This window comes from Vicugna pacos, chromosome 5 (assembly GCF_048564905.1).
Source record: "Vicugna pacos chromosome 5, VicPac4, whole genome shotgun sequence".
NCBI classification, from domain to species: Eukaryota; Metazoa; Chordata; class Mammalia; order Artiodactyla; family Camelidae; genus Vicugna; species Vicugna pacos.
This window is the reverse complement of record NC_132991.1, coordinates 66,595,019-66,609,380: the sequence shown is the minus strand read 5'-3', so window position 1 is coordinate 66,609,380 and position 14,362 is coordinate 66,595,019. Positions and strand designations below refer to the sequence as shown.

Sequence of the window (14,362 nt, the reverse complement as noted above, 5' to 3'; positions counted from 1 at the left end):
AAGCCTCCTTTGTAACTGGAGAGCATCATGAGCTTTGGCCCTGGTGGAAAAGAGCCTTGCTGGAATTCCTTCTGTCTTTACAGTGAGCCTTGTGCTGCTGGTGTTTATAGAGCCTAATCCCGTTATGGACAACTGGGAGCCTGGCTGTGGGCGGGTAAGGAGGGCAAGGCATGGGTGAAAAAGGACAGATACAGGCTGAGACGAACAGTGCCAATGGGAAATACTACATGTCAGAGCACAAATCATTAAAATTCACTTAGGTTTTTTTTTCTTTTTTAGAATTTTGTATCATACAAAGAAAGTGGCCCCTTTTCTAGACACCCAAATTGAAATAGAAATACCTTTGGAACAATACTCACTGACAGAGAAAAGCTGTTTTCTTTCTTGCTCTGCTTTATTTATCCATTGACTAAGTAAGTTGCATTCATCATACGGTGACAGCACGAGAGCAAGGTAGTGTTTAACCACACGGATTACGGTCACCTCCGTGCTCTTTGATTTCTGTGCATAGTATGTTACTTAATAATTCTAAAAACAATGGTAAAAATAGTGAAAGTGACAATGTATGGGAGTGCTGGGGATGGGGACTGTGAGAGAAGCGCCGACTATGTTAGGTGTTCTGTGTGTGTGCGCGCGTGCATGTACACACATACCTCTGATCTCTGTAGACTGCTCTAACCTCTCAAACCCATGTATATGTGTGTGTGCGTACATACGCATACGCGTGCATATTTATTTCTATATACGACGTATATTATCACTTTAAATCTTCCCACAACTTTATAGAAAAGGAAACCAAGGCTCAGAGAAGTCAAAGTACTTGCTCAAAGTCACAAAAAGTAGCAAAGCTGGGATTTAATGCCAGGTCCCACCCACATAACCCCCAACTTTTTGAGATAAAACAACAAGCCTTCCCACTGCACCCAAGTGCCTCCTTAGGGGAAGAGTGACCTTTTGCCTCTCCCCACCTCTTTTTTTTTCCAGAATCTCCAAGCAAAGATTTTGGTCCAACTCTGGGTTTGAAAAAGTCCAGCTCCTTGGAGAGCCTGCAGACTGCGGTGGCTGAGGTCAGGAAGAACGAGCTTCCCTTCCACAGGCCCCGACCGCACATGGTCCGCGGCCGGGGCTGCAACGAGAGCTTCCGAGCAGCGATTGACAAGTCCTACGATGGACCCGAAGAATTAGAGGCTGGTAAGGCAGCGCGCTTCCTCAAATGGGTTCTTCTCCTCCTTATTATCTGCAAATCATAGGCAAGAATGGGTGCTTAACTACAGAGAAAAATGATTTAAGGATCACAATTATATTTTTGATATTAAAAGTCATTCATTTTCCTGATGTGTTTTGCCCTTTGGCTTAACGAACGTGGAATTGGATAACGCAATATGCGATTTATTTTACAGTGCAACACTAAAGAAATGTTCTCCTTCAATTTCCGACAAGGACCAACTATCATTTACCCTTAGGGCAGGAGCACTAAGTATGCATTTCTTGACATTCTTATTCAAGTCATTAGAAGCAGCCTCCACCCCAGGACTGGCTGCATTAATTGGGGAGAAGCAGTTGGGTGAGACTTGTACACGAAAGCCTCTCCTGGAAAAGAACTCACCCGGATTGTTTCCCAGCACGTTGGCTTTCTGAGCTGATCAAGGTTAACAAGCTGCTTTCAGAGAAATTCGTGTTTTACCACCTATCAAAACTTTTGTATTCCTGGCTAAGCAACCAGTGTCCCCCACTCCCAACATCAAACCTCGCTTGAAGTAACGATTTAGGCAGTTGTCTCTTCAAAGGTTATTCATCGCCCCGCGGCAGCGTAGAACTCCAGAGGACTTCTACTCATTCTTCTGTATTTGACGTTGTAACTTTTCTTACTTTTTTTTAAAATTGAAGTATAATTGATTTACAGTGTTGTGTTAGTGTCTGGTGTACAGCACACTGACTCAGTTATACATGTGCATTTATATCCTTTTTCATATTCTTTGTCATTTTAGGTTATTATAAAATACTGAGTATAGTTCCCCGTACTAAACAGTAGGACCTTGTTGTTTCATTTCAGCTTTTCTTGAGATACTAACAGTAAGGGCCCCTGACCGTGTGTATTGATTTTTTTCTTCTCTGTACAGACGGTCTGTCTGATAAGAGCTCTCACTCTGACCAAGGAGCTCTGAATTGTGAATCTGCCCCTCAGGGGAACGCTGAGCTGGAGAATGTGGAAAATAAAGCCAGGAAAGGCAAAAAAACGAAAGAGAAGGAGAAGAAGAAGGAAAAGGGCAAACTGAAAGGCAAGGAGAAGAAGCAGAAAGAGGGAAACGAAGACCCAGGAAGGAAAATAAAGAGGAAGGGACTGGGTGCCATGCTGAGGTAGGAACCTGCTTGGAAGGCAGAGTTGGTGGTTTGGTTTGGTTTTGCTTTGTTCTTGTGTCTCCTGGTGAAATCACTCATTTGTGTGCACTCAAAAAAAAAATGCAAGTTTTCTCTCCTCTTCAGCTAGATGCGTAGAAGTCTAAACTGTGAATGTACTTGTTCCTTTTCTGCGGAGGTGGAAGGAGCCTTGTTGGCTGGTTCCTGGAGCTCGTGGTGAGGACAGGAAGCTGTCATAAATCTTGTCAAGGGCCAGCCCTTGGGAGAGGCGTGGCCAGTGCCCTCAGCCCTGGGTACCAAAGCTGTCTGTGGCTGAAGGGAGCGCTGCTTCCGTCAGCATAAGGGAAGCAAGAGGCGAGGGAGTCCTCAGCTGGTGACCCCCCAGGGCACCCTCTTTGAAGTAGAGAAGACGGGAGACATGAGCCTCAACTCTGCTCCCATGCCCCCTCCACGCGTGATTCTAGGCCTGTGCTCAGCCGGTCTGTGGGCGCATCGGCCGTCACCCGCACAGGCACTGTGGTGCGGCGGAGATGTCACTGCGTCTGGAGTCACAGGGCCTTGGTCTGAACCGATGAGCCTCCACACATGAGCTGCTGGGCTTCCCTGAGTGTCGTTTCCCTCTCTTTGAGAGCAGGGCTAGCACACCTGCTGTCCTGACTCAGCAGGCTTGTGAGACGGATGCCTGTGGCTGTCAGTCCGTTACCAGGCGGGGCTCAGCAGGGTGCCGTCAGGAAACAGCGTTCTTTCTTTCCCTACAGCTGCCTTCAGATATGCCCTGATGATACCGTCAAGATGTCCACAATTTGATGACATCTCAGTTTTCTGAGTGACTTCCTGATCACTTTAGGGTATTAAAACAACCACCTTGTCAGGGGGTAAAATGTACCATCTAATGCTAATCACCACTTTTTTCTTCCCTGCCCCTCAGGCCTCAATGCCAAGGAGGGCCCTGCAGTCTGGTGGGAGGCAGGACCCACCTTCTCCTGTTTCTCAGTCTCTGGAACCAGGGGAAGGGAAGGGCCTTATTAAAACAAGGACAGAGTCTGACCTGACTGCTGTATCTGGGTTTACTCTGGCATTTGGGGACCCTTTGTGGACCACTTTGGTGGACTTTTCAGGGGGCTCCTTACTGCATCAATCACTGGTATAGGAGATTTATTTCTCTTCCTAAGACACTCTGACTTTTAACCTCTGACGTCCGATAGCACAATTCTGGAGTCTCCTTACCCCAGACTTACTGGATGATGTCAGTTGGAGATGGCTTAGCCTTTCTTCCAGAGCATCTTCTTATAACGATAGAACCTGCTATGATTATGAGAATTATAGTTGCTTAATTACAGGTAATGCTTAAGACAGTGCTTGATAAATAACAGACATTCAGTAAGTGTTAATTGTTGCGATGAGCAGAATAGTGGCTTCCCTAAGCATGTCCACATCCCAGTCTTCAGTACCTGTGAGTAGGTGAGGTGTGTGACAAACGGGAATTAAGGCTGCAGGTAGAATTTAGGTTGCTGATTAGCTGCCCTTAAGGCAAGGTGATTATCCTGAATTTTCCCCAGTGCGCCCAAGGTAGAAAGGGGCCTTAAAAGTAGAAAAGGATGATGTGACCATGGAAGAAAGATCAGAGAAATGCAGTGTGTGGCTGGAAGGGACTAGGAGCCAAGGATTGTGGACAGTCTTAAGACAGTGGAAAGAGGAAAGACATGGATTCTCTCTGGAAAACTTCCAGAAAGGGACACAGCCTGCCAGTCCCTTAACTTCAGCCCATTTCTGCTGTTTAAACCACTAAGTTTGTGGTTAATTTTTACAGCATCAATAGAAAGCCATATAGCTATTTTCATCATTATTATGACTTCTAAAATATCATAGTCATTTATAAGGAAAAAAATCCTCTTTAAGGTATTAAAGAAAAAAAACTATAAAGATTTAACTAAAGTAAGTAGAAAAACTGTCACATACCCATTTTCTTGACTATTAATAGATTAAGTCTTAACTTTGTATTTGATTTCAGGAGATTTGATTTGGGAGAGTCATAGTCCATTGCCTGTAGTCCAGAGCTGCCTCTTCCTGTTGTCCAATATCTGCTGTATTTTCCTCGGGTAGAAATCGCAGGTCCTAGATCCTTGAGACATGCAGCAACTCGGATTTTGTTTCCTTTCACTGTTTTAGCAAAATTAAGATCTGAAAGGTGGTGTTTGATTTTTTTCTCTCTGGTGTAAAAATAGCAACTGTTTTCCATAGCCTTTTGCATCTGAGTTTGTGAGCATGTTGGAGTTGCTGCTACAGGCGCATTTTCAACAACAAAGAACACAAAAGCTGTTACCATTAGCCAACAGATTTTGCTTGAATTCTCATCTGCTGCTCAGATGCTATTGACTTAGTTTCTTATTTAAAAAAAGATGGATTGCTCTAAGGATCTCTAGGAGTTAGATGTGTGGTTTAAATGTGTATCATTTTTTCCATTATCTGCGTCTCACAGACGCTCTCCTGAGTGCAGGGCTTTAATGGAGGTAGTGCAGTTTTACCACGTACTGTGGCACTTGGCCAAGGGCACGAGCTGCCACTGAGTTTCTGCCTCCCTCTCCTCACCAAGCCACTCATCGTGGAAGTGCGAAGGTGTTAGCAGGGGCCTTGTCTTGCCTGTGGAAAGCTGAACGTTGTGTGCTTTCCTGGCACTCGCCGGACCCCCTGTGTCGATGACATGGAGCAGCACCTATTCCCCATCCTTTTGAAAAGATTGTAGGGGGCGGGGGGATCGCATTAATTCACGTCTTCATATGTGTTGTCTGGTTCCAGGATGCTTACACTTTGCTGGTTTCAGGATTACCTCTTTGCAGATTCAACTGTGGCTCTTAACATAGGCTGTGAATCGTTGTGGGAAAATACGCAGCTCAAGGATCTGCCAACTTCGGTGATTTCCCTGTATCCTCTGTTGACCTGCTGTTGAAAGAGAATTTTTGAGGATCAGTGGGTTTCATTGTACCTGCAGGAAGGACCACCGGTGGTCCCTTGCAGCCCTAGGGGAAGTTCAGGCCCCTCCGTAGACAAGCCCGTGGCTGTCAGGCCCACAGCGCCCTCCTGGGCTCAGGCAGATGTTTTCTAAGGACTGAAGATCGGTATCCTTTGGCTGAGAAAATCTTGCCCTGTCTCAAGTGGAAAACTCAAAAGTCCATTCTTGGTTTCTTAATTATTTGATAACCTTGTCAATCCTTACATTCTTTAAACTGAACCCTGTCGCAGATGTGTATCTAAAATCCATCCCTTTATATCGTAGCTGCTGTGTTCTCCTCTTGATATGGTAGACCGCTCACTTCAGAGACCTCTGGACTATCCATTTGTTCTGGATGCGAATGGGAAGGCCTGATGGCAACTGAGAACCTTATTCTCTGCCCTTGGTGTGACTTGGTTCTCAAGGGAAGTGTGCCTGGGAAACTCCTTTTCTGATGGATCAACAAAGAACAAAGTGTAAAGCCTGCCCATAGGAATTTCATTTCTGTTTTCAGTATATATGTTGCCCATATTCATTTGATTAGTAATATATATTGAATGCCTCCTTTTGGCCAAGCACATTCATGGTTACTCTTCAGTTACTTAACACCAGTTATTAAAGGCCTACTTTACGTCAGGTGCTGTTCTAGGCACTGAGCATGCAGCAGTAAAGTCCCTGCTTTGATGGTCCTTTTTTTTTTAAATCTTACCAAAGGAAGGAAAAGTCTAAGACTTTTGAATTTCCTGTGGTGAGTTTAAAACAAAAACAAGCAAAATATCACAAAACATCTAAACCACCTGTAACGGTGAATTTCCCAGGGAGTGATCGGGTATTTGCCTAGGATATGTCTGGGCCAAAGCAGTATCTTGTCAACTTAAGGGAACCAACAGTCAATTTATATGGCGCCGGACAAGACCTCCAGGCCATGGCTCTTGTGGAATTTACATTCCAGTGAGGGAGAGAGAATAAACAACTCACTCAAAAGAATTGAGATTACTTCAGGCTGTCGTAGATGCTGTGAGGAAGGTGAAGTCAGAAGGGATGGTGTCCTCTCCCCTTCAGTGACTGTCTGCCAGCCTCGTACAAAGTGCATCTGCCCAGGATACACTGAATTTCCAGCTGATACCTTATCAGAACTTAGCACACTGTGGTACTAATGCCAAATCACTTTACGCCTGCTTTTTTTTTTTTCTTTTTTGCAGGATATGAATATGGAAGGTTATTTTTAAATCAACTTCACATAAACCTATAACAAAAAAGCAAGCCCAAATCATTGTGTTTTAGTATACAAAGCCCTATCATACCTGAAGTAAACATTCTGAAGACACCTGGTCTGTAATCTAAACGGTGAACTTGATTTGTAGCTGTTTGAATTAACTCCATTCCTCCCAGCCCATCAGTTAGATATTCTTTATTATTTCTTCTTAACTCAGCTAATTAGGAATACCTCAGGAATACACTGGTTCAGTTTCTACACTGAAAAACCTAAACCATGAACCCGAATGACAAGGGTATTTTTCAAAATCCAGAGGCTTCACCTTTTTATTTCTAAGCTTTGCAAATGCTAAAGCATCTGTTTAATTCATTTTATACTAACACATACTACAGACATACCTCATCTTATTAAGCTTCACTTTATTTTGCTTTGCAGATACTGTATTTTTCACAAATTGAAGGTTTGTGGCAACCCTGCATCGAGCAAGTCTGTTGGTGCCATTTTTCCAATAGCATTTGTTCACTTCACTTCTTTGTGTCACATTTCAGTAATTCCTGCAATAGTTCAAACTTTTGCATCATTATTATATTTGTTACAGTGATCTGTGATCAGTGACCTTTGATGTTACTAACGCAAAAAGATTACAGCTTGCTGAAGGCTTAGATGATGATTAGCATATTTTGGCCATAAAGTATTTTTTAATTAAGGCATGTGCATTGTTTTTTAGACATAATGCTATTGCACACTTAATAGGCCACAGTATAATGTAAACAACTTCTATATATGCGGGGGAACCAAAAAATTTGTGTGACTTGTTTTATTGCAATATTGACTTTATTGCATTAGTCTGGAGCTGAACCTGAAGTATCTCTGAGGTATGTGTGCCTGTGTATGTCTTATTGGAACTAGAAAACTCTGTATTATGGCATCCTGCTGTGAAGTGTTTTACAAAGAACACACACACACACACACACGCACACACACTCTCTCTCTCACTCTCTCTCTCTCTCTCTCTCTCTCTCGTCCACCACCACCACCACCAAATTAAATCTTAACAGTTGAAAATCTGTCCCTTACAAGCTCTGAGGCCTTCATGAATCCCTTTGAATCTCGGTCCACTCATCAGTAAGTTGTAGCTAATAACACATGCTCTCCAAGTTGTTGTGAAGTTTAAGTTAAGCAATTTCTGTGAGCAAAGCTATCAGTGTGGTGCCTGGCGTGGTAAGCACCTTTTCTTGTCATCCCTCAAGGCCTCACCCCAGACAGCCAATCACCATCTACTGCCTTTGACGTGGAGCCCACTAAATTTCTGCTTCGATGTCTTATTTTCCCTCCAATTGCTATTATGTATTTCAGGTGGACATACTGTCTTTTTTCTCAGCCTGCACAATTTTGCATAATAAACTATAATAAGAAGGAATGACAAAGCAAAAATCTTTCAGTCATTTATATTATCAGCTTTGGGTCACCCCTTTGTAAATGGAGCCCTGAACTCTTTTCAAAGGTTATTTTATTTCTTGGTGGAAGGCAAACTTTCTATTGCTGAATACAAATAGAAAATGGACTTAAACGGAGAATCAGTTTTTTGTTTTGTGCTCTTTTTTTTTTTTTCTTTTCCTATCTGTATTTCAGGCCAGACTGGATGGATGGGTTTTGGACTTGATATTTCTTAATGCATGGCTCAGAGTTATTTCATTGGACCGCCTCATAATACATTACGCCCAAAGATACATTTTGACTTGATTTTTAAATTAGGTTAGGTAGACTGAGTAGTTAGATCTCAGGGAGCATGGCATGTCTGTCGTACATTTCTCCTCCTTACCTTGATCCCTTGAGGGCTGTTGCAGGTCTCGTGTACAATGAGAGTAATGCAGCCGAGCCTGTCATTACCTCTTTCTAGGCAACGGTTGTAGAATGTCTGGTTATCCCTTCAACTTGATGGGTCTAGAGGTGACCTAGCCAGCGTAGCCAGGCCAGCAAACTTGTAACAGTCGTTTCCCCAAAGGCAAAAAGGCCAGCGTTAAGGTGCTTGGTTTCATGAAGTAGAGGCCAGTTTGAAACGTGAAATTTCATATGAAAAACGAAAGCCAAAGTAGATCCGAGTTTGTAATTCAGCTTCAAGCTGGATACAGAAATACATGGAAGACACAGAGCCTTGCAGATCAGGGTAAAATGGCCGCATAGATTGAGTCTGAAAGAAATATAGGAGTATGGCAAAAAAAATAAATTTGCATGTCAAAGGCTACTGCCGGCGTGGCCATCCGTCCTCCTGCATGGCTGGCTGTGATTGCAGAGGAAAGAAACAGAAGCCGGAAACACTGCAATTTAGTTAGGCTCATTTTTTGCCTCTTTGGTAACTCAGTTTTCTCACCTCACGGTCCATCTGAAATTATTTACTTTCTCTTTCACAGTATGAGCCATGAATATTTTGTTTCTTCGTTTTGTTAATTTGCCAATTTTCCTTTGAGCTAAGTGCCCTAGTAATTTTAATTTTTCATTTGAGTTTGAAAGAGCAATGACCCTTTTTTTTTTCCTTTTCATTATTACTATCGCAGGCCTGGGCTCAGAATGCTACTTTTTTATGGCCAGCAGTGTTGAGCCCATAATGGAATTGCAAAGTAGAGAGTGTAATATACCGATACTGACTTCCATTAAACCCAGTGGTGTGATAGCTGATAATATTTATATATTTATGTATTATACATCCTAGCTTTTGTTCGTTTGCAACTAAGCACCAGAGGGGAAAATTAGCATCATAATAGGAATAGATTGTGGATGAGAGAATGCAAAGAAGTGGAGAGGGAGCCTCTGTGAATAGGGCAAGTGATATAAAATGATGGAGAGAGATGTAAGTATAGTGTCTAAAAAGTAGAGATTAAATTTGGATCAAACAAGTTTAGGATTGCTTGGTCAGCATTTATTTGAGAAGACGGAGAGACAGATGGGGTACTCCTCTGATAGGCCGAGTGCAGAGACAGATGAGCTGCTGCAGTGCCCAGCATGCAGAGTTTGTTTGGTGCCTGACTTTAATAAATTTTTTTTCAGCTGTCAGGCATGTCTGCAAATGTTTGTTCATTGTTCCTTTTCGGGAGGGGTGGGGTATGTGTTTACAGAGCAGTGAGGAGCACGGATGGAGTTAATTAGTATAAAAATGTACAGGTAGCTTGTTTTCAAAATCATTTTAAAAGCTGATTTGCTGTTCATCGTCTTCCCCTCCCACCCTGTGTAAGCTTGACTACTCAGTAGCTCTGTTTATAGCTGTCCAAAGCCAGATGATTTTCTCATGCTTACCACAATAAAAAATGATCGTGTAGAATGTCAACCAAAAGGCTATTTGTTTAAGGAGGATTCCCTTCTCTTCTTAACATGCGCACACAGCTCTCATTAACGTTAATGTGAATTATGAAAGAGCGCTAAAGAATAGACCCCTTTACCTCATTCCTTTTCTTGGATAATGAGGTTTAGATTTGTTAACAGATAAGGACAAAAGTCCAGTGGAAAAAAAAATCAGCTTAACTTTTAAAGAAATGGATATGCTGTAAAGAACTTTCACAGGTGCTAAAATGGAAGCTACACATGAATAAATAAACTTCATTAGCATCTAAGGTGAAATAGAATCATTTAAGATGCTGGATTAATAAAATGCAAAGGATTTCCTAATGGACCTATTTGCATACTCTTATTAAATGACTAATAAAACATATTAACAACAGTTTTATTCATATATATAAACACTCATAAGTTCGTAGTTGAGATTGTATTTGCCTAATTTGCTTTGTACCATGTCCAGTGCAATGTCATGTCCTTGTAGGATGTTTACTTAATACTATTAGATAATGACATGTATAGATTTAATAATTTGCTTGAAGGAAAAATGGAATTTGTTCTTTATTTAGCACCTTTTATCCGAGAACTTCAATGTAATCTACCAACATCCATCTTCAAGATGCATGGGAGATGAATGTGGCGAATAGTAGCTTTACTTTGCAGATAATGAAGAATGAGACATGGAGATGTGAAGCAGCCAGACTAGAGACCAATTTTGACCTGATAATTATAACAGGACTCCTCTTGATCATTGCTACTATTGCATTAGCATCTAAAAGTGCATTGGCACCAGCCATAGTTCTGTGTATACTTTCATACACCCATGCTTCTCTTTTTTTGCCATTCATTAGGTTTTTCTGTCTTAAGTCAACATATAAAACAGCAACTTAATTATATAAGATGGTTAATAATTTAAGGAAAAGACTCGAACCTTTGGCATAATAACTGTACCTGTTTTCCTCATAGAATAAGAAAGAGGCTTCCCAGAACAATTAAAAACAGGTATGGGAGATCCACAGTTTGAAAAATAGATAAGAGATATACAAATGTTATTGGATTGCACATCTAGAACTATTATCTCAACCATGCTAAATAACACCCACCAGGGTTTTGGAGACAATCCAATTTTGTTTCTCCAGCTAGCTGCTGATCATTTCTGCACGGTGGCCTTGCCTCACCCTTAGCTTCAGCATGTCTAAAATCTAATTCATCATCCACCCATCTAAGTCACTAGCTCATCCCGACTTCCCTGATTCTGTTTGAGGCACTGCCAGGAATCCCATGATGTCCGGGATGCCTCCCTCTTCCCATTCCCATTCTTCCATCAGCCAACAATCCTGTTGATCCTTACAAAATGTTGTCTCTTATATCTGGACCTTTTTTTTCCCCCCATTTCCACTGCCATAACTCTAATCATGGTCTTTGTTATTTATCACTAAATTGTTTCAATAGACTCCTAACCAGTTTGCCTGCTTTTTTCCTTTCTTCATTCCAGTTCATCCTAGGCATAGTTAACCAATCATTCATTCAGTCAGTTATCAGACATTTAATAAACACCTTATGCCCTAAAATGCAATGTAGCTCTCAGTGGCAAAGAGCAGATCCTCTAGAGTCATTCTATGTAGGTTCAAATCCCAGCTCTGTTGCTCTCAGCAACTACTTGACCACCTCGCACTTCAACTTACTCTTTTGTGAAATTGGAGTAATAGTAGCATTTACCTAATAGAGTTGTTTTAAGAGTAAATTCGGTGATATATAAAAATGCCTAGTGCATAACACTTTCTAAAATATAGTCTACTAGTAATATTCTGCTCTAGGAGCTGAGATTCTCAATTAGCTAGTAGTTCTCAAAAATCCGACCGTATGCTGGAGTCATCTACAGAGCTTGTTAAAGTTCTAGATCCCTGGACCTTATCATCAGAGATTTTGATTTATCAGGTGCAGGGTAGGGCCTGGCGATCTCTGCTGATTCTGTTGCAGCCAGTCCCAGGAACCTCCATTTGGGAACTACTAACTCATAAAAATAAAATTATTTAGTTTGGCATTCAAACCCTCTATATTCTTATTCCAATTTATTTTTCTTTCTTTTTTTTTTTGTTAACTATTACTTTCTGTAAATTCATCAGTCTAGCCAGATTACTCACTGTTACCCAGAACGAGCTTTGTGAAGCCCAGAGGGCACCCTCTCTTAGGATAACCTGCCTTCCTTCTCTCTCAGTCCTGCCAGGCTTCTGAACCCTCCTTATGCCCCATCTCCTTTATGAATCCTTCTTTGACCAGCACGTCTCTCTTTCTCATCAAAAGTCTTAGAGTTTGCGTCTTATCCTTTAGTACCGTAGGCTGACTTGGTTTTCAGTTTGGTTTTTACAGGTCTGTCTCATGTCCTCAGAGGGACTGTAAATTCCTTCAAGCAGAGGGACTTTCTCACAATGTATTTCACAGTGTTGGCCTTTAATAAGCTTCTGCTGATTGACTGGCTTATATGGAGTGCTAATTGGAGTAGGCTTATTTGGATATTAATGTGTTGTGCCCTTTAGTCATTCTTGGTAATAATACTGAAAATAATGAAAACAGTGGAACTGGTTCAAGAATAAGAAAGAGGGTGAACTGCTTTGGGAGTTGTTTTTTTTTTTTTTTAATTTCTGTTTGAAAGAAAGGTTGAAGGATGAGTTACCTAGTGATGGTAAGCAGCTGTTCACCATCCCCACTGAGGACAGGGCTAGAGAAAATGGGCCAAAAGCACTATCAGAAAAAAATGAGGTTAGATATAAAAAAGAAGATGGTTTTTAAGCACTGGAATGAGGTTTCTGAATAGGTTGTGGAATTGACCTCCCAGAAGTACTTTAATGGTAGGAAGGATGAATATCCATCTAAAATGATACGAAAAAATTTGCCCATCAGTTCATTACTTTAGTGTCTATTAAATGCTACTCTGGGGAAAGCCAGGAAAAGATATACAACACGAACCGTTTACTTAAACTCAATATTTAATTAAGATGACCCATAAATTAAATTATTAGCAATGAAAGTGGGATTTAAAATTAAGAGCCAGACTGTGAGGTTAGAACTGTAATTGTGGTTGGAATTCAGATGTATACCCTCCAACCCCTCTCTACCTCTACTCCCCCAAAAAACCAACCCCAGGCCTTTTTTTTAACTAAATAAGTTTTCAATATATCTTTCTAAACTGTTTTTCTAAGTTGAGTGGAGCAGTCTCCAATCTTCTTTGAAATAGTTTATTCAGTACTGTTGAGCAAGCAGCTAAGTATACAACAAAATACACAACCAATCTTCTTTTTCTTCCTGACCTTTTTTTTCATTCATGCAATACATGTCGATTAATTGTCTACTAAGTGGTGTCTTCCATTTGGAGATAACCACAGTAAACAAGTCAGATGTGTTCTCAAGGTTACCTACAACCGTTCCTTAAAGTGTGGTGGGGCTTCATTAAAGTGACATAAAATTGACTAAGCTCCTTTTAAATAAACAGAGCATCCCTGAATCCTATAAAACTATGGTTAAACTATTCGCAGTGTATTTAGTAAAAATATTAACAGTGAGATGTCTCAATATCTCAACTTAGATGTGTAACTGCCTTCTTGAATGGAGGTTTTTCTCTGCCTTGAAGATACATACTTTGTATACGCTTGCAATATGTGTATAAATCATCATTGTGGTCATGGACTCCTCAGCTACTGGCTGATAATTATAGTACAGATGTGTCTGTGGACTGAAGTAGGTAAGGGTTGAAATCTGAAAAGTCATTTTCACCAAGTGAACTGGCACTGAATTGAGGGAAATAGCCCAAGACTACTAACCTTTAACTTGCCAAAATAGAAAACCTAATTAGAGGCCAAATAAAAAATTTGGCCTTTAAATATTTTGGTACTCAGTGTGTCTTTTGTTCTGCATTGGAGTGAGTAGTTCATCCCAGTTTGAGGACTGAAAAGCCCACACCCAGCGGAGCTGCTCAGTTTTAAGCAAACTCGGGCAGTGGACCACTCAGGTCTGCGTTTCCAGTTTGATCTGAACTTCCCATCTCTTCCTGCCCCATTTTATGTTTATATGCCACTATATAGTCACAAAAATTCTTTGAAAAATAAATCAACACTAAAAAGTAATTTTATTTTTAATACCAAAAATTTAAGATACTTATGCTACAAATAAAAAAATATAAAAAGAGTGGAAACTATGAAAGAAAACTTGAATGAACTCCTGTTATCTTAATTTTTTAGGCTGGCTATCCCTGGGCTGGTATCTCTTCTCCTAAGGCTTTCTTAGTGTCTGAAAAAGCCACTTAGCTCCAGAAATCAAAGAAGAAATGTCTCAGCAAAGAATGACTAAAAGTGGCGTCCCACTTCCCAACAAAAGAATTCTTAAAATATTATATAAGTCAAAACTCAAGAGAAAGCTGGAGGGTACATCGACCAGAAATAATGGTTTCTAACTCTGATTGCTGACAGAATCACCAG

The 14,362-nt window shown here is 41.0% G+C and overlaps 1 protein-coding gene across 7 annotated transcripts in view; it reads left to right on the top strand.

Annotated features, from left to right (window-relative positions):
- Positions 1-14,362, top strand: part of PARD3B (par-3 family cell polarity regulator beta) — a 948,983-nt gene that overhangs the window by 640,678 nt on the left and 293,943 nt on the right. For all 7 annotated transcript variants that reach the window (XM_072961414.1, XM_072961413.1, XM_072961408.1 and 4 more), the window contains 2 exons: positions 985-1,191; positions 2,121-2,358. In XM_072961414.1, the coding sequence (XP_072817515.1) occupies positions 985-1,191; positions 2,121-2,358 (445 nt within the window). The remainder of the gene's footprint in view (positions 1-984; positions 1,192-2,120; positions 2,359-14,362) is intronic.